This window comes from Gallus gallus, chromosome 18 (genome assembly GCF_016699485.2).
Source record: "Gallus gallus isolate bGalGal1 chromosome 18, bGalGal1.mat.broiler.GRCg7b, whole genome shotgun sequence".
Classification (NCBI taxonomy): domain Eukaryota; kingdom Metazoa; phylum Chordata; class Aves; order Galliformes; family Phasianidae; genus Gallus; species Gallus gallus.
This window is the reverse complement of record NC_052549.1, coordinates 9,401,257-9,426,941: the sequence shown is the minus strand read 5'-3', so window position 1 is coordinate 9,426,941 and position 25,685 is coordinate 9,401,257. Positions and strand designations below refer to the sequence as shown.

At 51.9% G+C, this 25,685-nt stretch overlaps 1 protein-coding gene, 1 long non-coding RNA gene and 1 other non-coding gene across 7 annotated transcripts in view; 2 read left to right on the top strand and 1 right to left on the bottom strand.

Moving 5' to 3' along the window:
• Positions 1 to 1,479: 1,479 nt before the first annotated feature.
• On the bottom strand, positions 1,480 to 5,976 carry SOX9 (SRY-box 9). The gene is made up of 3 exons (NM_204281.2): positions 5,203 to 5,976; positions 4,114 to 4,367; positions 1,480 to 3,676 (listed from the first exon to the last, which is right to left on the bottom strand). Exons 1-3 carry the CDS (start codon positions 5,631 to 5,633, stop codon positions 2,877 to 2,879), a joined length of 1,485 nt encoding a protein of 494 aa, NP_989612.1. The 5' UTR covers positions 5,634 to 5,976; the 3' UTR covers positions 1,480 to 2,876.
• Positions 5,977 to 6,500: 524 nt separating this feature from the next.
• Positions 6,501 to 25,685, top strand: part of LOC107052240 — a 46,325-nt gene continuing 27,140 nt past the window's right edge. For 2 of the 5 annotated variants that reach the window (XR_006931767.1, XR_005840732.1), the window contains exon 1: positions 17,546 to 24,661. This is a non-coding gene — a long non-coding RNA (uncharacterized LOC107052240). Of the gene's footprint in view, positions 7,544 to 17,545; positions 24,662 to 25,685 lie in introns of those variants that run through there. The other 3 variants (XR_006931766.1, XR_005840728.1, XR_005840729.2) reach the window with 3 other exon arrangements.
• On the top strand, positions 19,436 to 19,511 carry MIR1672 (microRNA 1672). Its single transcript, NR_035165.2, has one exon. It is a non-coding gene; the product is annotated as a microRNA 1672 (primary transcript).

Below are 25,685 nucleotides of genomic sequence, written 5' to 3'. Positions count from 1 at the left end.
TGGCTCTGCTCTGAGCACGTTGCAGCCCACACCATAAGTAAACAGTGCCGAAGTTATAGGTCCGGGGTTGGGTCATGAGCTTTGCTCTTTTGGTTCGGTGCAAGGAGGATTTCCCCGAGGTGTTTCTGGTTGGAAGGTGGGGTCCAACCCCCCCTTCCCCCTCCGGAGCTGTGCTCCTTTAGGGACGTTTCTCGGCTTCTTGCTGGGCTGTATCCCAACACACCTGCATAGGCGTCAGGAAGGCAATGGTTGTGTCAATGACCCAACTTAGAGGCTCCAGCGGGTAAGGGGGAACCCAACATGTGCCCCCCAGCACGGGACCTGAGTGACACTGACCCCAGTGAACACGCAAAGTCAATGAATCCCTTTTGGTTAATTGGCTTAAGGGCTGCTCGTAGCAGGAGTCAGGATGGTAGGCTTTGCACTGCAGAAGCTGTGCAGGGCTGTGCAGAGCCCCTTTGGGGCAGGGGGAGGGGCAGCAGTGGGTGCCACCACATTGCACTGCGCCGTTCAGGGGGTGTTAATGCAGTCCTCCCTGTGCTGTTCCCCATAATGCATCCCAAATGCTGCAGGGTGAGGACGTGGGGTTTGGGACTGTGCACGCTTGGAGCGGTGATGTATTGCATTTGGGGAGAATTTCTGCTTTTTTTTGGGTAAATGGCTCAGATCCCAGCCTTGGCCGAGGGGAGCTGCTCCCCTCCTGCCTTGGAGCTGCAGGGGGTGTAAAGTGGGGGATGCATTGTGCAAATTGACGCTGGTGTGCAAAGCAATGTGTGCGTGCAAAGCAGAGCAGCAGGGCTGGGGCAGGGATGCAACCCCACATCCTGTGCTGCTCACAGCACAGCCCACTGAGCCAGACGAAACCACTCGCCCTCCCTGGGAGGCTGATAATAAATCAGACGCCAGTGGGGTTTTTAACTTTTAATACAATGTATATTTATTGCAAACAATAATATACAAAAAAAAAAAAAGGTAAGTTTCACAAAAAGAAGGATCTTGCAACCAAAAACAAACTTACCTAAAGACAAAAATAGGATTTAAGTGACAGGTCTTTTAAGTTACAGAAATACTTTAAAAAAAAAAGATCTGCTTTTATACAGAAATAGAGAGGATGCCATATTATAAGAGTGCTTTCAGATTTCTCCTACTGAATCCCTATTTAAAAAAAAAAAAGTTAACAAATATATCATTATTTTTTAATTTTTTTTTTTAAATTAAAAAACAAAACAAAGTTGGCCGTCTTTTTTAAAAAGCAATCCTTAACTGTTCAGCCACAGCTGCACCAACGTCCATTTGAGCCCCCGGAGCTGCGCTGGGGGTGGAGGGCAGAGATGGGGTCTGGTTGTGTCCCATAGAGCTGAGGCAGGAAACAAAGGCAAATGATTCAGTGATGCGCTACATTTGCAATCTTCAGTTTGTCCGACATCTCATATAGGTTTGGAGGTTCTTTTTTTTTTTTTTTTTAATTATTATTTCTTATTATTACTTTTTTTTTTCCTCCAGTTTCTCCTTAAGAAAGAAAAATAAGGGAAGAGCGCGAGTTTGTACAAACCCAGGACACGGAGTCCAAAACAAAACCCAACAACAACAAAAGAATAATAATAATAATAATAATAACAACAGAATTAAGAGAGATAAATAAAAGGACTGGTTACAGTTCTGACCATAATTTAACAGGCACCGTTACCTTCCCAACAACGCTCCCGCAATGCTCTTCGAAGGGACTTAAAGGACAGAAAGGGAGATTTTTTTTTTTTCCTTTTTCTTTTTTTTTTTCTTATTAAATGGTGATTCAAAACTGCTCTTCTCAGGGAACAAACACAGTCTCTGTTGACCCCCCCGGGGCCGGGGACCCTCAGTGTCAGCCCTGGGCTGTGTGCGCAGAGCTGGGCCAGCTGATCAGCGCAGGGCTGCTTTAAGGCTTTGCCAGAGCGTCGGTTATTTTTTTTTTTGCTGGTTTCTTTTTCTTTTCTTTTTTTTTTTTTTTAAGGCTGAAGGTTATGAAAAAATAACGATAAAAAAATCTCCTCCCGGCCGCTCTTTTTTAGTTATTTCATTTCTTTCTTTTTACTTTTGCACTACTCTTGAGTTAGAAAAATAGAAAACCTCTTCTTCCCCACGCCCATCCCCGCTGAGCTGACCCTACGCAGCACCGATGGCAGCGAGAAGCACGTGGCCCAGCTTTGCTTTCCTCTTCTCCTTTTATTAATTTCTTAGAGAGAACAAAAAGACACCAAGCTATACAAAAATACCTCTGACTGCACAAAAAAACCCGAGCGCTGCCCCTGCTAAGCGTTCACTTCTCAGCTGTTGGAAAAATAAAGAGCATTTTACCAAAAAAAAAAAAAAAAAAATCCCTACAAAATAGGTATAAATCCCCTCAAATCGGTAACGAATCATACACAGTACATACTAAAAAATATTTAAAATAGAGAATTTTTCCTCACAGAGGACTGAGCTTTCTCTTTTTCTCCCCCCACCCCTCCCACCCCCCCTTATTTTTTTTTCTCCTTTTCTTTAATTACTGCTAAAAAAAAACCCAAACAAACCCTTAAGAAACCCAACTTGTAACCAAAGTCCAGCAAACAGAGGACACCTCCAGCCCATGCCCATGCATTGGGTCCATGGGGGCCGGCACTGAGCTCCGGGCGCTGTGGGCGCTCCCCAGCTTGAACTCGTGCATGTTTTAATTTTTTAACAATTTTTTTTTTTTCTCTTCAATCATCATTTCGATTTGTAAGAAAGGAAAGTCTGACAGAAGTCCTCCACTCTCACTGCCTTCTTTTACTCTTTTTCCTTTCTTTTTTTTTTTTTTCCTCCTCTTTTCTTTCCTTTCTGATTGGTTTGTTTATTTATTTATTTGCCTTCACGTGGCTTTAAGGCCGGGTGAGCTGCGTGTAGACGGGCTGTTCCCAGTGCTGCGGGCTGTGGGTCTGCGGGATAGAGGGCACCCCCGACGTGTCTGCGATGGGGGTGTACATGGGGCGCTGCGTGGGGTTCATGTAGGTGAAGGTGGAGTAGAGGCCCCCGCTCTGCCCGGCGGCGTGGCTGTAGTAGGAGCCGGAGTTCTGGTGCTCGGTGTAATCGTACTGCGAGCGGGTGATGGGGGGGTACGAGGAGCCGTAGTGCTGCAGGTTGAAGGAGCCGTAGCCCAGCTGCTGTTGCTGCTGCTGCTGCTGCTGCGGGGAGTGCTGCTGCTGCTCGCTGTAGTGGCTGGGGCTCAGCTGCTCTGTTTTGATGTGCGGCCGCTGCTGTGCCGGACCCTGCTCACCGCTCAGTGCTGGCAGTGTGTGCTGTGCCGGGGGCTGTGCTGGGGGCTGTGGGGGCTGTGGCTGCTGCTTGGCCATCCAGGCGTGCCCGGCGCCCGCCGGAGAGCTGGCCGAGCTGCTGATGCCGTAGGTACCGCTGTAGGTGGTGACCTGGCCGTGGGTGGCCGGGACCCCCGGGTGGCCGTTGGGGGGCAGGTATTGGTCGAACTCGTTGACGTCGAAGGTTTCGATGTTGGAGATGACGTCGCTGCTGAGCTCGCCGATGTCCACGTCTCGGAAATCGATGTGGGGAGGTTGGCGGCCGCCTTCCGCCAAAGGGCGGCCCTCGCGCTTCAGGTCCTGCTTGCCCGGCTGCTGAGCGTCCGTTTTGGGGGTGGTGGGGGGTGTGGGGGGACCCTGCGACTGCCCTGCAAGGGAAAGAGAGAGTGTGAGCGTGATGAGGGGATCGCACCGGGCACCTCGCGCCCAACGTGATAATGGTGTTAATGGTTAACCTCATCCCTAAGGCTTGGGGGGGCGTGGGCAGATGCATAGGGGAACTCAGATATCTTCAGGTGCAAGGAATGAGAATGCTGGCGCTACGGGTGCCCCTCTGCTGCAACAAGTAAAGGAAAAAGAAACACAGCTTTGCGTTTCTCGTGGGCAGAGCAGGGTGGAAGCAGCCCCAGGGGCTGGCACACACGGATCAGCACTTGTGGCAGTGCTATGGGCAAGCCTGGTGGGTCCCTCCTCGCTGCGCTCGTGGCTCCGTATTTCCCCTTACTTTCCTTATTCCCCCCATACCCGCCCCCGATCTCAACCTGCTTTGCTGACCCCAGAGCTGGGTGCAGGGTGTGACACCTACCTGAGTGCTCCCCGGGGGAGTGCACCTCGCTGATGCTGGAGGATGACTGCGGGGAGTCCGCCTGCAGCGCCTTGAAGATGGCGTTGGGGGAGATGTGGGTCTGCTCGGAGCCCTCCTCCTGCTCCGACTGCCCGTTCTTCACCGACTTCCTCCTGCGTGGTTGGTACTTGTAGTCGGGGTGGTCCTTCTTGTGCTGCACCCGCAGCCGCTCGGCCTCCTCCACGAAGGGACGCTTCTCGCTCTCATTCAGCAGCCTGAGGAGGATGGGGAAGGGGGGGAAAACACGGTGAGGGGTCAGCTGCAGCTCACAGGGGAGAGGCGCAAGTGTTTCCCTCCGCTCTGCCATTGACATCAGCCCCAAACCTCTCCCAGTCCCCACAAACAGGGATGCGAACTCCCCCCTTCCAGCACTGAACCCCCACTTTGGGGCACACGCTGGTTGTCACCCCGCGTTTCAATGACCAAACGAGAGGTGTGAGAGCACCAGTGCTCCTCAGCTCCCCCATCCCCGGGCACTGTGGGTGACGGCTCTCGCGCCGGCTGCCAGGACCAGAGTTGCTCACCACTTTCTCCTCCCGCTGTGGATTTAGGATTCCCCTCCGCCCCTCCTTTCTGCAGTCACACTCATTGGCAGCCAGGTGACTCACTTGCCTCCTGGTTTTCACCCCTCCCTGCCTTATTTTGGAAGGCGGAGGGCACCCAGCCGCCCCTGGGCACCCACCCGGGGGTTGGCAGCTTTTGCCCCCTCCCCTCGCTCTGCACAGAGCTGATGCAATCTAGGCCCATCGCTTCCCCTGCACATCACCAAGCGCTCCCCCGGCTGCAGCATGCACAGGGCACGGCTCAAGCAGCATAAAACCTTTGCAGGAGCAGAGGGCAGCCCCAGGGCTCTCCTTGCCCTGCTCTCCCCCTCCTATTCCGCCGAACAACTTTGCCAGCGCATGCAAAACTTTGCGGCAACTTTTCCAGGCTTCCAACCATCCTCTCCCTCCTTTTCCTCTCTCCTCCTCGCGCCGTCACAGCCGGAGCAAACTCTGCAGGCTGCGTCCCCCCGCCCACCCCAGCGCATCGCTCCCACCTCCCGCTCACCTCCACAGCTTGCCCAGCGTCTTGCTGAGCTCGGCGTTGTGCAGATGCGGGTACTGGTCAGCCAGCTTCCTTCGAGCCGCCTGGGCCCACACCATGAAGGCGTTCATGGGGCGCTTCACGTGGGGTTTGTTCTTGCTGGATCCGTTCACCCGCACGGGCATGGGCACCAGGGTCCAGTCGTAGCCCTTGAGCACCTGGCTCACGGCCTCGCGGATGCACACGGGGAATTTGTCCTCGTCGCTCTCCTTCTTCAGGTCCGGGTCGCCTTTGGGGAAGGTGTTCTCTTGAGGTCGGGTGTTCTCCGTGTCCGAGCCGGATCCGGAGGGGCAGGGGGACCCGGCGGAGTCATCCGACATGGTGGGGCTGGGGGCGTCGGAGATGCATTTGTCCTGTTCTTCTGTCATTTTCATGAAGGGGTCTAGGAGATTCATGCGAGAAAGCGGCACAGGGGGATCAGGGGAGGAGAAAACGGAGAGAAAAAAAACAACCGGGCGGCTGAGGGGCGGGGAAGGGTTAAAAACAAGAAGTAAAGCCGGCAGAGACGGAGTCTCCACCAGCGCGCAGCCCGGCTGCGAGAGGGGGGAAGAAGCTGGAAAAGTTTGCAAAAGTTTTTAACGTTCTCTTTCTCTTTTCCCGACTCCTCCGAGGCAAAAATTCAGAAGGGCGGCGGAGAGGGGCGAACTTTCGCAAAGCGAGGGAGAGAAAAGCGCGGGCGCGGGGCCGTGGGTGGCGGCGTGGGGCCGGGCGCGCCCCGCGGCTCTGCAGCGCGGCTCTGCGGCCCGCTCCGCGCCGCGGGAATAAATACTCTCCGCGGCGATTTCGGCTCGGCAGCGCTCCGCCAATGGGCGGCCGGCCCCCGGGGGCTGGCGCGCACGCGATTGGTTGAGGCGCCGCCGAGGGGCGGGGCCGACGGGCGCGCAACTCCGCGCAGCGCCGCGCAGGGGGCGGCCGCGCGAAGGTTGCGGGAGCGCCGGGGCGGGGCGTGGGGCGGTGGGAGCCGTTGCGCTTCTCTTCGCTCCGCCCCGCGACGGCTTCGGGCTTCCCAGGCGCCGAAGTCCGTGCGCTGCGTGCCGGAGGGGTTCCCGCGGATCAGCGCGGAGCGGTCCGAGCTCTGCCCGCAGCGCGGGGAGCGGAGCCGCGGGCGGTGCGCGCCGCCGTCCGGAGGGGGCGCCAAAGGCCCAGGAACGGCGCGGGGCCGCGCGGGGGCGGGGAGCGCTGCGCGCCCCGCGGGGGGGGAGGGGAGGAGGGGCTGCGCGAACCGTGCGCGGCGCCGCCCCCGCTGCGGCCGTGCGTGGGGCAGCGGCGGGTGCGGGGAGCGCCCGGAATCGTCTTTTTTCTTTTTTTTAAATAAAAAGTCTCCCAATGCGTTTATTATTTTTTTTTTAAGGACCCGAACTCAACTTTTTGTTCTTTTTTAATCCCCCAATTCAGTGTTTAAAGTCAGTTTTTATTGTATTGGTTGTTTTTTTTTCCCCCCCCGTAGTGTTCCCCCCTCTCCGCCCCTTCCCCGCGGAGCGGCTCTGCGCTGCTGCGGGCATTCGGGAGCCGGAGGGGCTCATCGGCCCGCAGAGTTTTGCTGAGTTGTCCAACTCCGATCATCGGAACCGAACAGCAGAAAGTGACCAAATAAGCGCCGGAGCATTTCGGGTTATGTCTGTTGCAAACAAATAAGCGCCGGAGCTCTTTGGGTTATGTGTTGAAATACAGCGATGTTCCCTTACGGTGAATCGTGCGACACGCGAGTAAACTTATTACGGGATGCTTGGAGGGGGAGAGAAGCTGTTACCTGGATGGAGCGCAGCGCAGCGCAGCGCAGGACTCGCCTCGCTGGGTGTCAGGGAGGGGGTGGCGATGCGCTGCAGCGCAGACGGGCGCTGGGAGCTGCGGGAGCTGCCCGACCCGCTCGGGGCAGCGGTGGCTCTCGGTGCGCCCCACGCAGTTGTTGGTATCAGCCCGAGCCTTAACGCTGGGGGCTTCGTTAACGCCGCTGCCGTTGGCAGCCTTTGTCCTTCAGGGCAGGATCCGGCTCGGCCGGTGCGCATCCCTCATCCCTGTTTTGCGCTGTTGCGTTCGTAAGGGGATTTTCGTAGCGCTGGAAATGGCACGTGAACAAAAAGTTAGAAGGAAAAAAAGAGTTTTTTTAAAAAATGCTTAAAAGAAAAAAAAAAAGAAAGAAAAAAGAAAAAAGAAAAAAAGCAAAAGGCAGCGGGGGAAGGAGCTCTGAATAAACGCATCTGCAAGCAATCTCCCCAGTGCACCCTGCTTGTCTTTTGCTATCTTGCCCCAAGACTTTTTTGCTTGCAGACTGTGGGGGAGTAGTTATCTGTGGGGGAGCTGGAAGGTAAGTGCTGTTCTGTAAGTGCTGTCCTATAAGTGCTGTCCTATTTCCAGACCTTTGTCTGCAGGAGCAGGGACGGAGCGCGGGTGCCGGGGTGGGTTTCCTTCGGGAGATTTTGGGGTTTCTTACACATCTCTGCAGCACAGAAGACCATTTCAAAGCGCTCCGGGTTGTCACTTTGTGTCCCAGAGATGTGCCGAGTTTTGCGTCGTTTGTTTTACAAAAGTAAACTCATAGCAAACGTTCTGAGGGGAGGATTTGGAAATCTTTTGCTTTGGTGATTTCAGCTCTCAGTCAGAGTGTGAGCGGAGCTGAGCCCTGCAGGTCTCCTTTGCTGTGCGTGTTTGTGATGGGAGCATCCCGGATTGCTCGGGAAGGGCACTGCTCTGAGCCCACAGCTGGAGCTGGGCAGCAAAACCCCAACCAGCAGCGTACCTGGAGGAGAAAGACGCGGTGACAGCAGATTGCTCAGCGGCTCTGCTGCTGATAAATGCCAGAGCAGCTTTGATGGAGTGAAAAGCATAAGAATGAGAGCATTTCTCATTCCGAAAGTCCGTCTGTGGAAGCACCGCCGCCTTTTCGTTACCAAAGGATCTGCTTTAACAAAAGAAAGCAGTTCGACAAGTTTGAGCCTTAAGCAAAAGTGCAACATAAAGGAGTTTTCCTTTCCAGTTCTGTTGTCGTATGTAACTTTATCATTTTGGAATTACTGTTTTCGGGCAATAGGGGCAGGCTGGTTAATGACGGGTGTGTTGCGAGGCTCTGAGTGCCCTTCGTAGGTCAGGATGGAAGTTCCCTTTTCTTCTTGTAGCATTTACACTGTTTTATCATAAGTGGTGAGCTCAGATATCTGGAAGGATTTTTAGCAAGGAGCCCACGGATTATGGACCTCATTGTGTGGTTTTCCTCCCTCATGCTCAACCAAATCATTGTATTTTAGGCAACGATCCCTGCAAGGCTCTGGACAGGGAGTGAGGCAGCAGCTTTAGCAGCAAAGGGAACAGCAGGAGCCGTGTGGGTGCGCAGGGAGTGTTCCTCTCCAGCCATACAAATGTTCCATAGTAATGATGTGCGACAGAGCGGTTGGGTTTTGCTTTTGCTCCAAAATGAGCTTTGTTTTGCAGGTGGTTTTTTGGGGGGGCTTCATCCGCCTTGCTATGCCAAGGCTGCTGCTGCCCAAAGCCTGCAGGTGTGATGGGCACTGGTGTTGTGGGGCGGGGGTGGTGTTGTCATCTGGCTCTTCTGACCTGGTTTGGCTAATGGTGATGTCACCCGGCCCCTCTGCAAGCTTTGGGTTGTAGTGGCAGTCCCTAAGAACAGGTAGCCAGGATGCACAGTGCCTCTTTGTTTTGATATCAGAACTGCGTCGCCCACTGCTTGATGGCACAAAACTCAGTGCCAGATAGGGTTGTGCCATGGAAGCGGCCTGGGGGGCTGCTGCTGTGTTTTGGGGCGGCTTTCAGCTGCGCTTAATTGCAATGTAATTATCGCTCTCCCCTATAAAAGCCTCTCCCTTCTCAGCAATGACTCTTTATTAAAAATGGGGGTTCTGCGGCACCCCTCCCTGCATGGAACAGCTCCTCAAGGAGTGTTCTTGCTCTGTTAATGAGCAAAGCGAGGAATATTTCTTCTCCGTTGCAAAAGCTGCAGCTGGGGGGGATGGAAGGAGTGGGGGGACACAGCCCCAGGCCACGGGTGGGTGGCACAGCCCTGCCTGGTGGCACTCGGTGCCCTTTGGCACTGCACTCACTGAGCTTTCAATTTCCCGAGCATTTCTCGGGCACGGGTTGGGGTGTCCTCATCAGGAGGTCACTGTACCGAACGAAGGGCTTTAGCAAATTGGTGGTGAAATTATCAATTCCTTTTGCAGGCGTAGCTCAGAATTGCTTGATGTGGTGCGTTTGCATTATTGCTTTCAGTGTTTATAGAAATCTGCCCCGATAATGCGCAGCTGCTCCGGGCTGAGCTGCAGGCAATGTTGTGCTGTGATTGAACTCCAGACCGGGTTTGGGTGAGCTGCAGCTCAGGCTGGTTTCCCCCTTCTTGGTGTGTAAGGTAACAGCCTTTGCGCTGAGTGCCTAAAGATATTTGCTTTTACGGCCTTTTACGTGCCCGAAAATCCCATCTCGCCGCCCCGGTGGATTGGATAAAGCAAAAGAATTTCAGAAGTCGGGAGTGGGGAATCTCAGGGCAGCAGGAAAGTGTGATTATTTCTATGGAGGGAGTGGGGTGGCAGTGGTTGTTTGCCCACCTCTGTCGGCTGTGGCTGTGAAATCACTGCACCTTCACTGAGGCCGTGAAACGGCACCGGGGAAAGTGCTGAAGGCTTTTGGATCAGAGAAATGCTTTTTCCTCTGGAAAACGCTCCAATCTGAGAAAAGGAAGGGGAAAGTGGGGATTTCTTCCCTCCTTTTGGAGCCCAGAGCCGAGCACAGGGCAGCGCGGGATGAGGTTAACGCTCCTTGGCTCCCATGTAAGCGCGCAGAACCCCGCCGTGGTGTTCTCCTTCTGCTGCAGCCGGAAGGCACTGCGCGCAGAGTTGTGCCTCACAAGTGCTCGTTTCTGGAGATGAAAGCGATGCGTTTCTTGCTTATTTATTTCTTTGCTCACAGCGCTTGGCTCCAGGCTGCGCAAACGTCGGCAAATGGAAAATTTATCAGGCTCGGTTAGAGGGGAATGGGAACACGCAGAAAGTGCTGAGTGTTTCTCCTTGTTGAGAAGGAGGATGGTTTTTATTGTTATTGTTGTTATTGTTGTTTCTCCCCAGGATGCACCTTTATCTTGCATGCAAGCCTTCGGCCTCAGTTAGGTATTGCTGCTGGATGCTGTGGGTTTGCCATGTTTTGGAGCTCCAAGCAGCGGCCATGCCCCAGCTCTGTTCCCTGTGGGGCTCATGCCCAGCTGGGGGGGCTCTGGGCTCTCTCCCCATCCGCTGCAGCAGCTCTGTGCACAGTCCCCAATGGGACGCCGAGATAACTCAGTCCGGTTTGAATGACTTTGGGTGAAGCGATCAAAGCCAGAATCAAAGCTCAGGTATAACGAGCACAAAAGGTGCAGATTTCATTTACAGCAGCACCGAGCTCTCCTGTAAAGGACAAATGACCTTGAGCAAACGGTGGCTATGAGTGATCAGCATTGTTTTTTCCCTCTGTTTTTCTCTTTTCTTCCCGTAAAGGAGCAGCGTCCCGTATCACAGCCGCTGTCACTGCTGTCTGTGCTCAGTGTCCTCCCAGGGCCCATCCACAGCCACAGAGACGCAGTGTCCTCAGCACGGCATCCCCGAGACCCCCCTCTTTTAAAGCAGTTAGAAGAATGTTTGCTTCAAAAGATAGAAAACCCAATTATAGAAATTAAAAGGAATTCTCCCAACCCAGCTATAAATCCTGGTGGATTCTGGTTAGTGCATCTATTTTGTAGGTTTATTTGAGCTCAGCACCGCTCGCTCCCATAAGCGGCTGTTCGTTAACGCGCTGTGCAAATCGTACACCATGTTTCATAGTCACATACAGATAAATACATGGCAGTAATTTTAAACCTGCCCTATTATGTTTTCCAAGCAATAGTTCAAATTACGCAGCCCGGCAACAGCTTACAAGAAATCCATCAGAATTGGAAGGGGGAATAAAACTGCCATTCTCTCTACCTGTTTGTGCAGCTCCTTGCTAATGCAGGGAGAGCCCGACTGTTTATTTGGAGAAGTAAAGTTGTGGAAATATACTTGGAGGGTGTAATGTGGACAGCACGTGTTTCTGGGAGCTACCTGAAGTCTGCATCCTAATCGCTTGCAGATGTCCCTGGGTCACTGGTTTCCTATGGGCCAGCGCCCACCCCTCCCAAAAGGAGAGAAAAGAGGGGGCGGTGGGGATGGGGGCACCCGGCTTCTGGAACTTGTAAAGTTGTTTGTTTGGGCTGCTTCCAGCTCCCATCCCAGCGCCGCTCCTGAGTGATTTGGAAATCCAAGCTGCCAGGTCCATGTTGGGGTGGAACGGTGATTTATTTGAAAAATAGAGAAATCTGCGACGGGATCGCGTTGAGTTTGCTCAGGGTGGGGAGTTTATTTGCATTGGGGTTATTTGTGTAAAAAAATTGCAGTTTTCTCTGCTGAGCAATAAACAGGGATTTGTTTTATATATATATGTATCTATCTAAACACAGACTCACGTATGCATGCACTCGCATATGCCGAAAATACGCCCGTGTCTTGCTGTTCCTCCCCTATGCCAAGTGCGTAGCTGTGTGCCTGAGCACTATATAAATATTTTATTTCATATATAACATAAATCTTTGGCCACGTCTGAGAATTTCAATGAGTTTCCCCCTTTTGCTGCCCGCGTTGTGGTTCCCTATGGGCGGGCTGGGGACACCGCGCTCTCCTTCCCCAATGGTTTTGTGCCCACCGCCGCTCCCTGCCTGCTCTGCCTTTGGGCACAGACCCCGAGACCAGGTTCCAGGTGCCCACTTTTGGGCACACGCTTGTCCTGTTGGATGTGTCCAGTGATGAGGGGCAGGAGCAAGTGGTGAGCACTTTGCTAATCCTCACATAGGACGTAGTTTTCCTGCTGGTGCTGAGGGTGCTGTGTCCTGGAAGAGGGGGATGTGGCTCTGGGCAGCACATGGGCTGCTTTCCCAATGGAAACCCATCTGAAGGCATTTTGAAGCTGCTCGCAGGGCTGGCAGGATGGACGCCGCCCTGAGCTCTTCCCCTTTGCTTCTTTTCTCCCTGTTTTGCCCCATGCTGATAATTCCCGGAGTTTCCCTGAGTAATAATAGTGCTAAGGAGTCGGGGTGGGATCTGTGGGGCTGCCCCCAAGGCACCAAATCCAGCACTGGTTTTTAATACCTATCCCAGGGCCGGAGAGAGGAGTGGGGTGCGTTGATTTATCCCAGCCTCACTATTTACTCCATAAACAGCAATTACTTTGTCGAATTTGCTTTTGTTCAACGCTGATAATTTATTCCATTTCCCTTCTGTTTTCATTTGCTTTATTCGCCTTCCAAACCCGAAGGAAGGGCCGTAGCTTACAGTTAAAAAGAAAACACAGCATAACACTCATCACGTTAAAATTATTACAGCGAAGCAGGCTACGATAGAAAAACAGCAATCAGGAGGGCAGGGAGCGCTGGTTTTTCTGTCTACCTGTCTCTCCTATCTGTGACAGATGAGAAATATGCGCTGGCCATTTAGCTTGGCAAAAAACCATACTTTTTTTGCACGAACACGAGAAAAAATTCATCCTGCTGCTAAGTGGGGAAAGCTTATTCTGAGAAGAACGCCATCCAGCTCGCAGTTTTTTACCTAGAAATGTTTGCTATGTCTTAATAATAACACAGAAAGTCTCAGACTCCACGACAGAATATCATTATATTTTTCTGGTTTTAGGGGAAAAAACCCTCTTATAAATACGTCTCCGAATGGTGTATATATACCTTGGCTTGCGCTTTAATTTGCTGTCAGTCTGAAACCGCTCTTTATCGTAATCCCGGGTTCCTACTCATAACACACGGGGCGATTTCTGACTTTGAAGGCAGGGCTGAGGACAGGTGCTCCTGCAGAACACAGACAAAGCACTGCTGTGCAGCGCCCGCGATGGCGATGGCAGCGCTGCCTGGGAGACCCCGACCAAAAGCCATCCCCCATTTTTCGGGGGGCTTCTTTCATTTGTAACATTTAATTCTGGATCCCGCGATGGAGAATTTAGGGCTCCAGAAGTTGCACTTGGAGCCGCACTTATCCAAAATAAACTCTGGCTGAAGAATAATATTTTAGCGGAGTCAATGAAAAGGCCGCAAAAGAAGCATCACGAAAACATACCTCCGAGTGGAGCACACTGTCCTGGCTCAGCGCTGCCTTCACAGCCACTTACACTGGAGAGTATGTCCTGGGAATTCGGGGGGGATCTGGAGGGAGAGGACTTTTAATGTGGTGTTTTCCAACATAGCCCAGGTGCTCGCAGCCGCCCGTTGGGATCCCCCACCCGGGGTTGTCCTCAGGTGGTTAACATTCACCAAAATATTGATGGCAGTTACCTTTCCTGCCAGGTCTTATCGGAGTGGGCTTGAGTAGGGCTTTGGCAGTGCCTGAAAGGATGTATTGTTACCTTAAAAAAAAAAAATAATAAAAGAGAAAAAGAAAAAGGAAAGAAAAAGAAAAAGAAAGGCGGGGGGGAGGAGGGAGAAGAGCGAATGAGCCAAGCTTGAGAACAAAGGGAGGGTTGGATCCTCTGCCTGGGTCCCGCTTGGCCCTGGGGCTGTGCACTGCAGCCTGGGCTCACAGCGAGCACAGAAAGTAGGTGTGAGTTTTTGCCAGTGTCAAAGGTATCGGTTCTTTGGGAGTGTGTGGAGGTCCGATGCAATGCGTTGCTGGGAAAAAGAATGGCAATGGGAGCTCCTCCTGTATGAGACCTCAGAGAATCCGCAGGGTTGAGGCCAGGCTGTGGGACACAGCTCCTGTTTTCTGCTGCCCGCACAACTTGTTTAGTCATTTACTGAGCTCTGAGTTTATCATTTGCTTCAAGTGGCTCCAAGACTGGTTTTCAGGTCCAGATCCACTCCAACTCACACCAAGGTGTGCCCCTTGGAAATGAGATGCAGCCCCCAAGAATCAGAGAATCACTGAGATTGGAGAAGACCACTGAGATCCCCAACCCCAACCCCAACCCATCCCCCTGTGCCCATAACCACATCCCTTGGTGCCACATCCCCACCGTTCTGGAACACCTCTGGGGATGGCGACACCACCACTCCCTGGGCAGCCGTGCCACTGCATCACTGCTCTTTTGGAGACCAAATCTTTCCTAACAGAAAGTGACAAACCTGAGGTCTCCCAGAGCAGCACCTGAAACCACACAGATAACGCCCACATTTTTTTTTCGGTGTCGCTGCAGTAGGAGGGTTGTATTTTGGGATAGGAAAAAAATCCCCTGAAGAAAATCCGATCCAGTTTGACTGGTCACACAGCATTTGTGAAAGCAAGAGCTGGGAGGGTGAGACTGAAGGGTACCTCTGCCTGGATACGGCTCTTGAGCCAAATATCATCATTTTTAGGGCTGTTTGGGGGGGATCAGTTCCCCATCAGCCCCTGTTGGACCTGATGCAGAGACTGGATCTCTGCAGTAATTGAGTAAAGTAAAAGAAACGGGAGGAAAAAACACATCCAAGGTCCCTATGTTTGTGAACTTGGCCTTGGCTGGATGAATTGGAGGTAACCAAGTCGCCGCTGTAATTGTGCAGTGTTTAGAAAGGGATACTGCATTTCCACAGCAATTCCACTTACTGCTCCCCTGTCCCTCCCACCACCTCCAGATTAAATTTCTAAGTGATCTGGGACATTAGGGTGAAATCAGTAGCTGATTAGCCAGCCCGCTTGGCTGCAATCACACCTTTCAATACTTATTATCCACTCCTTGAATCTGATGGCATTGAGCACCTGCAGCGAGTGCTGCTCTGTGTTTTGCACTGGTGGCTGTGGCAGTGATTTGAAGGGACAAAGTGCCCACGAGCACACCCAGCAAGCAGGAAATGTGCACTCATTTGCAAATACAATTGAGGAACAGGATCAGTTCGTGCAGTGGTGTCAGCCTGCAGATGTCTGCTAGCACTGACCCATCTGTGCACATCAAAGATCATGGGGGAGGATTTGCATTGCATGGAAAGCAGCAAAGCCCAGAGCTCTGTGCCTACCCTGCAGCCAGCAGCTTTTCTTGTCTGGGTGTGCTCCTGGTGAGCGCAGAGGGGTTTGTGGGTGTGATGATGTGCAGCCTAAAGGCTCTTGGGAATCTGCTGGGAGTCAGCTGGGAAGAGATGCTCCAAGGCATCCTCTCCAGGCTCTGATCCTCATCAGTTCTTTTGCAGGTGGAAGCAACATTTTCTTTTGCAGTGTTGGTTCTTCCACCAAACAAACTCCAAAACAGGCATGGTACAAGAAGAACTAGAAAACCCTATTCACAAACTTTTCCCCCAAGCCCAACAAACTTGATGCGTGCAGTCTTGAGTTAGCGTGGTTTGCATGGAACTGGTGTGGTGCTTGACATTCACCGGCTCCTGCCTGCTGAAATGCCTTCCATTGGAGGCTGGTGGCGAGTACTGGGCTGGGGGCAATTCTAACCCTAACCCTGGCCATGATGCTTGTGGTGGACCTGCAATGCAGGGTGCTTCCCACCTTGGTGCAGGCAGGGCTTGGCCCCGGTGCTGCAGACAATGCAAATCCCACCTGCTCGCACCAGCTGCACGCCTTGCCCCCGCTCTAACTGCTTGTCTGCATATCACAATGAACCTCAAAGCTCCTGCATAAAGTAATGCTTTATTATTAATAATAATAATAAGTGGAGGTAATTTGTGATTCTTGAAACTGGCCCAAGCCACCAAATTCAGATCAAGATCTGACTTCAAACTCTTGAATGTGGGACTTTGGGCAAGTCCCTGTTTATACATGGGACCAGTTGTGAAATGTGGAGATCAGCTCCTAAATCCCTTCCTCCTGAACTTTCAGGTTGGCTCCAGGCCAGCATTTAACCATTACAAAAACATCTCTAGTTAAGGGTGTGCCACCTGTCTTTTTTTTATATATATATAATTATGATGATCTTCAAGAGGATGAATTGCATGACTGAGATCTGCAGGTAGCAGGTGATCAGTAGGGTTTGCTTGCAGTAGTGGGGTTTGGTATGGTCATAGATTCATTAAGGTTGGAAAAGACCTCTAAGATCATTAAGTCTGACCCCAACCCATCCCCACCATGCCCACTAACCACATCCCTTTCCAAGTCCCTTTTACAGCCCCCACCTCCATTGGCTGCCTTCGTCTCCCTGGCCACCTTCTGTCACAGAGCTCCATTCTTTAGGAGCTCTGTCCTTTCCCAGACAGGCACAAAACCACCCAAAACATCCTTTTGTCCCAGTAATGAAGTTCTTAGACTGACAGATCCATGTCACTGCCCATGGAGCTGTTCCAGAACTGTGGAGACGTAGCACATGGGGACATGTGTCATTGACAATGTATGACATTGTCAGTGGGCACGATGGGGGTGGGTTGGGGTTGGACTCGGTGATCTTAGAGGTCTTTTCCAATCTTAATTGTTCTACAATTGTATGATTCTGTGACACAGCGAAACTTCACAACTGTCCTTTGGAAATACAGGCAAGAGCAAGAGAAGCTTAGGTTGTGTTTTTCCGTGTGGCAGCTTTCAGCTTGAGCACCCAGAACACCCCTTGGATCATCTGGAGTTGTTATGGTCCAGCAAACGGTGTGGGGGTGAGTGATGGCCACTGCATGCGTGTGGGAGATATGGGGTGGGGTCTGTCTTGGTACGGACTGCCAGCAGCCTCTTTGGTGCTCACTGAGTGTGAGTCTCTCTGCAGAAAGCAAGCTCCACCATTTGCAAATCTGCATTCAACAGGTTTTTGCTGTACTGGAGGGTTTGTGCCATTCAAAACCATATAATAATAATTAAAAAAACACCCACTGACCAACTGATTGACATTTTTATTAATAATTTTTCAAGACTGCAAGCACACAGCCTCTCTCTTGTTCCCACAAGTGTGGGTGGGAGAGGGTTTGCAGCCCAGCCTGCACACCGGGTGCGGAGGTGGGATTCAGGCTGGCTCGGGCTGTGCTTGGCTGCAGCACAGCTCAGCTTCCAGGGCTAAGGAGGAGCCAAGCCAGTGGGAGCGTTCTTCAGCATCGTTTTCTGCCATTCACAGCAATTTTTATTTATATGTTTGCTTTTTCACATGCAGATGGCCAGCATCAATGGCTCAGCCTGTGGTTTACAAGCCGCAGCCAATCAGGTCCTTGTGCTGCCTTGCCCACATCTACCTGGGCTGCTGCTATCACTGCAAAGTGGGCAGCTCATTCCACCAGCTTCCAGCAGTAGGTTACTGGCTGTTTGCATCATAAACTAGTGTTTAAGGTGTTGTTATTGTCAGAGAGCAACTGCAAAGGGCATCCTAGGGTTTGTTTTATCTTGTTGATTTTTTTTAATAATTATTATTTTTTATTTTTTTTATATTTATCCCTTGTCGTACAGCCATTTGGTATGTCAATAGCCATATTGGATTTTCCTGCCATGCCCAGTCTCCATTTACAAGGGCTGAGCCACTGGGAGGATGTTGTCTGCATGCGGGTTCCCTCTTCCATCCAACATGGGTTTGGGCTGTGAGGTAGGGGTAGGGCCCCAGAGGAAGACTTCAACCCACGGAGAGCTGGCAGCTGAGCCTTGTCCATTGAGTTTGCAATGAGAAGTGGCTTTTCCCCAGGCTGGTGACCATCCCACAGCTGGGATGGCTCAGCCCAAGAGGGCTCTGCTGTGGGGGCTGCGGCATGGAGCAATGGAGACCTGGTCTCTGCTCCACCATCAATGGGTTTTATTGTCCTACCAGGTTTTGCTCCAGCACTTAATTCAGCAGCTCCACTCATTTTGATGGGTACGTACATATATACCTTGGCACCTGGCTGCCGGCACAGGCCAAATGGCGCTGCACGACCCCAGCCAAAAAGCACAGGGCGAGGTAGGGAGGATGCTGAAAAATTCCTGCTTTGCTCGGGTGAAGTTCCTAGAATCTGTGGGGAGGTACAGGGTGAGCGCTGGCACTGTGCAGCCCCTGCCTTGGCCAGGGGCTTGAGAAACTTCTCAGCTTGACTTCGAACCACTCCGTAAAAATTCAGGACAAACGTTGGAGGTAAACTGCTAAATCAGGTCTGAAATCCCTTCCTCCGGAGTCAGATTCCACTCCCAGATGCGTACCCGGAACATCTGGAGAGGGGTTGCTGAGGGCTGGGGGGGATGTGGCACTGATACACAGCAAAATGCTGAGCACATGGGATGGGTTTGGTGCCTGCTTGGGAGAAACGTGGTCCAAAAAGAAACCAGCTTGGCGTTTGGTGATAGCTGGGGCAAAAAGGACGGTAGAGATACTACTTGTGGTGGGGAAACCTTTTCTGTGGTGCAAGCTGGTTTTGATGGTTGTGTTCACATAGCAGTGCTGGGCTTTGGGATACCCAGGCGCCTTGGGGTCTAGGCTGGTACCCAAAACCAAGGCCAGCTGTAACAGGGCCAGCCTGGCCCCTCTGCTGCATGCTGTGCCCTGACAGGTGAGAATCACCTCTCAGAGACTGCCCAGAGCTGTGGGTGTCCCATCCCTGGAGGTGCCCACGGCCATGGATGGGGCCCTGGGCAGCTTGAGCTGATGGGGGGCACCCAGCCCATGGTAGGGCTTGAAACTGGATGATCGTTAAGGTCCCTTCCAACCTTAACCATTCTGTCATTCTATGAAATCATGTGAGAAAAGCAACTCTCTGGGGCTCAAACCCACTTTGATGAAGGGTGCTCGGAAATCCCAGGGATCCTTATCTCTTGAGAAAATGGAACTGGTAGTGTTGCCTTGGCTCCACGTGATGCAATTTGGAAGGACCTACCGGCAGCTTCGAGACAGCAAGGAGGAGTTCCAGCTATTGCATTGCTCTGCAGGGAAGGAGCAGCTGGGCAAAGCATTTTCTGCAGGTTTCTGCCTTCGATTGTAAAAGAAAGTGGTTAGTCACTGCAGGTCTGCAAAAAATTAAATCTGTCATATTTCCTAGTCTGCCTGAAGCTCTAAAGTCACAAATTAATTTCACTTTGGCGTGGGTCGAGTTGTTGGCCCCCTGGGGCTCCCTTTGGCCAGGCTACTGATGGGGACAGTAACCAAAGATGACAGGGCTGCATGCTGCATTGCCATTTACTTTACAGAGCTCCGCTTCCTTAAAATTAGGTAGGATTTATGGTTTCTTCTTTGACATGCCTGCCAATAAGGGAAAGTACCTTTAGCCCTGCTTAACAAACAATGAAAATATATTGTTTTTTTTTTTTTAGTGAGAAGTTCCACTTTTTTATGGTGTTTCTGTCCTACGCGTGCACTGAGGGTGGGGAGGGTCAGGCCAGGAAGGGATGTGAGGATCATTCTGGAAAACCCGCATCCTGCTGACCTGCTCTCTCTGCATTCGATGGAATACTTATATTCCAAAGGTGGATTCCTCACTGTTGAACAAATAGGAACAAGGCATATTCTGAACGACCCTTTCCCAAAGTTTCCTTTCCCAAAGGTTCTCCATCTTTACTTTGGTGACCTGAATTTTCAGCTGGTGGCTCCCATCCCAAAACGAGGGCTTTGTTGCCCAGAGTTTGGGCTGTTGGATCTCAGCATCCCACTTTGGAAATGAACATTTATCCAAGCATGGAACAGTATTCACATGCACTTTTTGGAAGCAGATGGGCCAGTTTGGGGTCTGTTTTGCAGGAGCTGGTGCTGGCTTGTTGGGTGGGATCAGGGATGCTGCCAACTCTGGGGCTCTGGTGGACGATTTTGTTCCCAAGGACAATGCTGAGGGGTCTCCACGTGCCATGTGCACTCCGTATTTGGTGTGAGCAGGGAAAGTCTGCGGGAGGAGCGAGAGGAATCCCTGGGCTGCAGGTGGGTGGGGGGGGGCTGATGCCTCTGCTGAGGTTACCTCTTCCAAAGATAAGAGCTTTGTCACCTTCTGCAGAGCTGGTTGTTGGAAAATGGAAAATGGAAGCACTCCTTACCACATGCTACTGAAAAGTAGCTTTGTTTCTAAGCCTGAAATACATCCTGGTCTGGAATGATCTGTTTGTCCGTGTGAACCCATTTTCATTCCTTTATTTCTACTTAATGAGCAATTTAATTAAAAAGCAACTGTTCTATCAAGGCTGGGGACACCTCTTGCTTGCAGCACAGAGTGTGCATTGGCTCCAGCCCTGCAGCACTGGAGCTGATGACATTGCTGCTTCGTGCATCTGCGCCTCAAGGGTATTAGAATGGAGATGCTGAAGGTAGCCTGGGGACTGTGCTCTTAAGGCACTTCAGTCCTGGAAAAAATGCTGTGTTTGGTGTTGGTGTGGATGCTTTGGTAAATAGAAACCTGCTCCTGGGAGCTGGTTTCTATTTACTGATTTGTGTCCGAGACGCGGCACTTTACAGCAGACAGCTGCTGATGTGCTTTAGGGCAATGCCTGCTGGCTCAGGCTTGGCAGCCCCTGGCAGGACAGAGCCTGAAGCAGCTGTTGGGCAGTGGCAGTGTCTGGGGAGGGCCAGGGATGCTGTGGGCACAGCTTGGCTGCCCCATGTCCCCGCTGTCTCTGATTTTAGCACGTTAGCTCCTCCTTGCCAGACTTTGCCTGCTCCTTTTGTTGTAACTGTGCTCACGCGGAAACCTTCAAAGGCTCCCTCCTATCAATTTTCCCCGCCATATGTTCTCATTAAGGAATTTATTGTGCACTTTATCTTTGGATTATTTGCCATCAATTAATAAAACATGTTGCAAGCTTCAAATGAACATTCTCCCCTGCCCGCTTCCCTTTAACGAGGGAAGGAGAAATATGAAAATAAATCACCATGACAGATGGTGTTTTTTAACCTTCCTTTTGCCCAATCTGGGGGAAAAGAAATTCTTAGGATATTGACATGGGTTTTTAATTATGAGTTACATCATTCAAAGAGCTGATCCGGAGCTCACTGAGCTCACAGCCTGGAAGCTGTTCACGTTGTAACGTATCGGGATGCTGACACAGGGGACCGAGGGCTGCGGGGTGATGGTGTTGGCACAACCATTGCAAAACCCATTTGGGGAAGCAAACGGTGCCACTGCTGCAGGGAATGGCCCCCAAATGTGTTTGTTGTCACGTTGTGTTGTGCTGGGCGGTGCTCTTGTAGGTGATGCTATGCTGTGATGGTGGCTTTAGAAAGTGGCAGTATTTGGGGTTATTTAATGAGTTCCCAAAGGAGGAGCACCTCCCTGCCGTGCCCCTCTGCATGGAGAATGGAACCCCCACATTAGCCCCTGCCAGTCCTTCCAGCTCCATTCCCACTTGGGGCAGTAGGAGCTGCTCCTGCCCTCCTCCTGTTTGCATTTTGTGGCTGCTTCCTGGGCTGCTGGTAGGGAGAGGGGTGGGAGGAACAGCCAACAGCAGCTCCAATCTCAGCAGCGCCCGCGGATGCTGCGGGGACAGCCTGTACCCTGCGTAGCGCTGCCGTTGTGCCTACTGGGGAAAACAAACACAAAAATAATGCACACAGACGGGTTCCTTATACAAATAAATGTCTGAGGGGAGCGACCTGGCTGCGGGCAACCTGCTGGGAAAGTCCTGCTCCGGTGGGAATCGCGGCGTTACGCAGCGCCTGGATGTGTCTGGGCTGTGATTTATGCCCCTGATTGGATGCGTGCCTGGGCAGTGTGTGTTGACACTCAGTGCTCAGCTCCAGGTAAAGTTTAAACAGGACTTATCGTGGCTCTGACACCTTGGGAAGGCTTCCCTGCCCTGCCTCGTGCCATCTCTTCTGTGGGTTTGTGCTGCTGCTGTCCTTGATGTTAGAAGAGAAGAAAGGTTGTCTTGCAGAATACATTACTGAAAGAGCTTTCTCAAACACTCTTCTAATTTTAAAACAACCCATCACCAGTGGGTCCTGTGGCTGTTTCTTTGCTCGTTGGGCTTCACCCGATGCTCCCAATCTGGGCTCAATACAGGGAGTGCTGTGAGTGCGGTTTGACCCCAAGTTCCCTGCAGGTCCCTGACTCTGTCTGTCCTGCTGGCCCTACCCCAGCTCCGGGCAGAGCTCCTCTCTCTTTTGACCCTTCTTCCCAGCAAAAATAACCATACAGTGTTTGTCAACCAGTTGGGTGTCCTTGGATGGCACCCAGCGTTGCACACTCGCTCCCAGCTCACTCTAAACAACGTTGAACTCATTCAGTTTTATGCTTTGTTTTCTTATGGGTAACAATTAAGAACAAAAGCAGCGGAACATAATTACAGCACCTTGAAGTGTAGCGTTACTGGGCCAAAGGCTGAAATGAGGTTACAACGTGACAGCCCTTTATCTCGGATCTGATAGGTGTGTTATTCATTGTATTAAAAGTTTGCCAAGAGAGGCTTCACTGAAAATTAACCCGTGTTATCGCAGTGAGTAATATCCTGGTTTTATCATGCGGAATAAACAAACAGGGCAGACTTTATGCTTTTGCTTAATGAGGTTAACTCTGAGAGCAGAGCGGGGAAGCGGCGTTAGCTCTGATGCGTGGCCACAGTGATTGTGGTGAGATGAAACTGGAACAGAAAGTGCCCCCAGATTTCTTGCATAACAGCAGAGCTTGTATTACTATTAATTACGTTATGCAACTGAGATAGGATGGAAGTTGGCTCTATCTTACAACAGACCAGGGTGCAAAACTCTTTGCAGTCTTCTCTGTGGTTTCCCAGGAAAATTCCACATCCGTGTTGTCTCGATTCTGCTTTTTGCCTTCTTTGCCCTATGGGGACTGGGCAGTTCTCCAGCTTCATGCCTCCCAGCCCAAGCAGCACACTTGGTTCAGCCTTTGCCATTTGCTCCCTTTGCTGCTTTTCCCTCCTCGGTCCCAGCTGTCTGCTCTGCAAAATCCTGCAAATTCTGGCAAAATTCAGGCAGATTAAGTGATGTGGAACATTGGGAGCAGTGATGGGGAAAAACACCAAAACTGGTACCTGAAGTCAGCTCTGTTACAGCGTGTGGTTCATCTCACCTGAGCACACACAGTGAGTGCTGGAACGTGGATGGGCACTCTCCCCATGGGACTGACATCAGTTCTGCAGGAGAGCAGTTGAACCCTACAGAAGGTTATTGTGTTATTGGCTCTGTTGCTCATATCCCAACCTGTGGTGCTGCTGCAGGCAGGGATGGCTTTGGGAATCAATGGGCTTGATTCAGTTGCTGGGATTTTGATTTGGCAGCGCGTGGAGATGCAGAGCCCAACCCTGGACTTCAACAGCCGGGAGCCTGAAGTTGTTTCATGTGAACAAAGGGATTGTCCAGGTCATTAATCCCTTGCACCTGTTGCGCTTTGTTCCCAGCTCGCTCTGCCCTGTTGCGTCAGCAGTGGTGATGCCATGAGCCAACAGGGCTGGCAGTAGTGGTGGCATTAACGGTGCCCTCACCCAGCAGGGCACCACACTGGGTGGGTTCAGCTCAGAGCTGGCGTGGGGCAGCCCATGGTGCCGGGTGGTGCAGAGCAGGGCTCGGGGTGGCTGTGTCAGCAGGGACCCTCATCCCAGCATGGGGGGACCCATCCTGGCCCCATCTGCACCCTTCCCAAGAACTTTTTCCACCCCATCCAAAATTATTGCACCAAAGAACTTTAAACCCCAAACCCAGCGCCCGTGCCTTCGTGCCAGCGGATGCAATAATACCAGGAGTACATTATCCTCTGGGCTATCAGCAGCTGTAATACCTCCAGGGATCTCTCGGGTAGCTTTAATTATGCTCGTGCCTTTCTTTCAGCCCTCGTTATCTCTGAGTTCCTCCAAGCTGGGGGCAGGAGCACGGCACCGATGTTGCTTCTCTGAAGCACCTTTGTTTTCCCTGCTCAGGTATTAAGCTGATGGCACAACAGTCACCGGGTGCTGCTTTTTCTTGCCTGCCCACCTCCCCCAGTGCAGACCTCAGGCACAGGGAGCAAGCAGGGCCAGCAGGAATGCACAGACAGAGGCAGCTTGTTCCTGCAGGGAGCAGGGAAGGGAGAAGGAGTGAAAAGGAAAGCAGAGGGGGGAGAGGAGGAAGAGCTGGGTGAAAGAGGGAAGAATCCATCTGTGCACGGAGGGATTTATCTGGGGGTGTTTGTTAAAAGGATGTAATGCTTAGAAAAATAATAAAGAATCCTCCCTCCCACACGTGCCCATAGGAGGTTTTTGTCAGCGCAGTGCCCTGCATGGGAAGGTGACATTTGAGAGAACAATTGGCAGGCTGTTATGCCATGCCTGCACTATGAATGGGGCTTAAGAAAAGGTGTCCTTGGACTCCCATCATCTCCTCCATCCCCTTGCACGGGCCAGCAGCGTGCAAACAGAACAGTGTGGGAGACGAGAGGGGAGCACACTCCAAGCTCATTGCCTTGCCGTGCAGCCAGCTCGGCCCACTGCTGCGAGGGGATGCTGAGGATGCTGCTGGAGAACGCACAGACAAGGAAGGACAGTGGGGAGGGGGCACCTCGGGGGCTTTCTGCAGCTTTGTCCTTTGGGCTGAGCCAGGTGTGAGCTGTGCTTTGGCCATGCACCTGCTGCAGATGTCGGAATGGCTTTCTTTGCCCGAACACCTGGATGTGTAGGTATGTACATGCCTATGTATGTGTGTACGTGTACAGCAGTCGTGCTTTCTCTCCTCCTGGCCTGGCTGTGCTATGCTCAGCCCATGCAAAGACTCTTAGCACCTTCTTTCCCCAGCCTGAAATGGGAAACAAATCAAGACTTTTGCTGCCGAGAGTTGGATTTGTTGGGTGGCTGTATGGGGTCTCAGCAGCAGAACTGCTCCCTGGAGATGCCCTGTCCCGGTGCAGCAGACACTGGGGGGACACGGTGATGCCTGAGCATCCCCTGGCACTGCTCCGTGTTTGGCTAAGATTTTAAGTTGATGTGAGCATCAGGGACGTCAGGAATTGTTGAGTATTTCCTGCTAGATTTGGAATGCCTTTTCTCTTTTCTTCTGACACATCTTGGCATCTAGCCTGTGATAATGCCTCTCAGCACTGTGTTTCTTTGGGATATCTGTTCCTGCAGCGTGGATATTTTTGCCTTTGGCAAGCCGTGTAGCATGTCTGTGTGCCTCAGTTTCCCATCTCTGTGGCAAGAATGATGCTGGCTGTGGATGCTCCCAGTAGTGGTGAGGGGCAGTGTGGGGCTGTCATTGGGAGCTGATAGGGAAAAGCCTCCTGCTGGCTTTATTACAAAAAAGGAAGAGAAAGGGAAGCAGATGTAAAGGGCATCTCTAACACCATATCTGACAAAATCTCACATGCAGCACTAAGCCGAGAAATAGTCTGTCATCACACTCCCGTGCATGGAATCTACTCAGGCCATGAGCTCTTCAGGGCAGGAATCTGTTATCTGCTTGGTGCTGCTTCCTGAGTGCAGCGCATCACGATTGCTTTGGGGATCACGTGCAGGAGAAATGGGGAGGGCAGAAATCGCAGCGCTGTCTCTGAGCACCTTCACTTGTGTTGGGGGGGGGGGGGGGCAGCTCTGGGACAGCTGCTGACACTTTGCCTTGCCCTACCTGATACCGTGCAGCCCCAGTGCGTTTGTTTTGTTTTCCAACGGAGAACAGGGAAATGACACGTCTGGGCAGCGCTGGGA

Bases quoted from the DNA above. Each gene is read 5' to 3' on its own strand.
- SOX9 (NM_204281.2), bottom strand. From the start codon at position 5,633: ATGAATCTCCTAGACCCCTTCATGAAAATGACAGAAGAACAGGACAAA. The intron at 4,368-5,202 runs GTGAGCGGGAGG...CATCCTCCTCAG, and splicing joins ACGCTGGGCAAGCTGTGGAG to GCTGCTGAATGAGAGCGAGA. The intron at 3,677-4,113 runs GTAGGTGTCACA...TTTCCCTTGCAG, and splicing joins CTCCCCCGGGGAGCACTCAG to GGCAGTCGCAGGGTCCCCCC.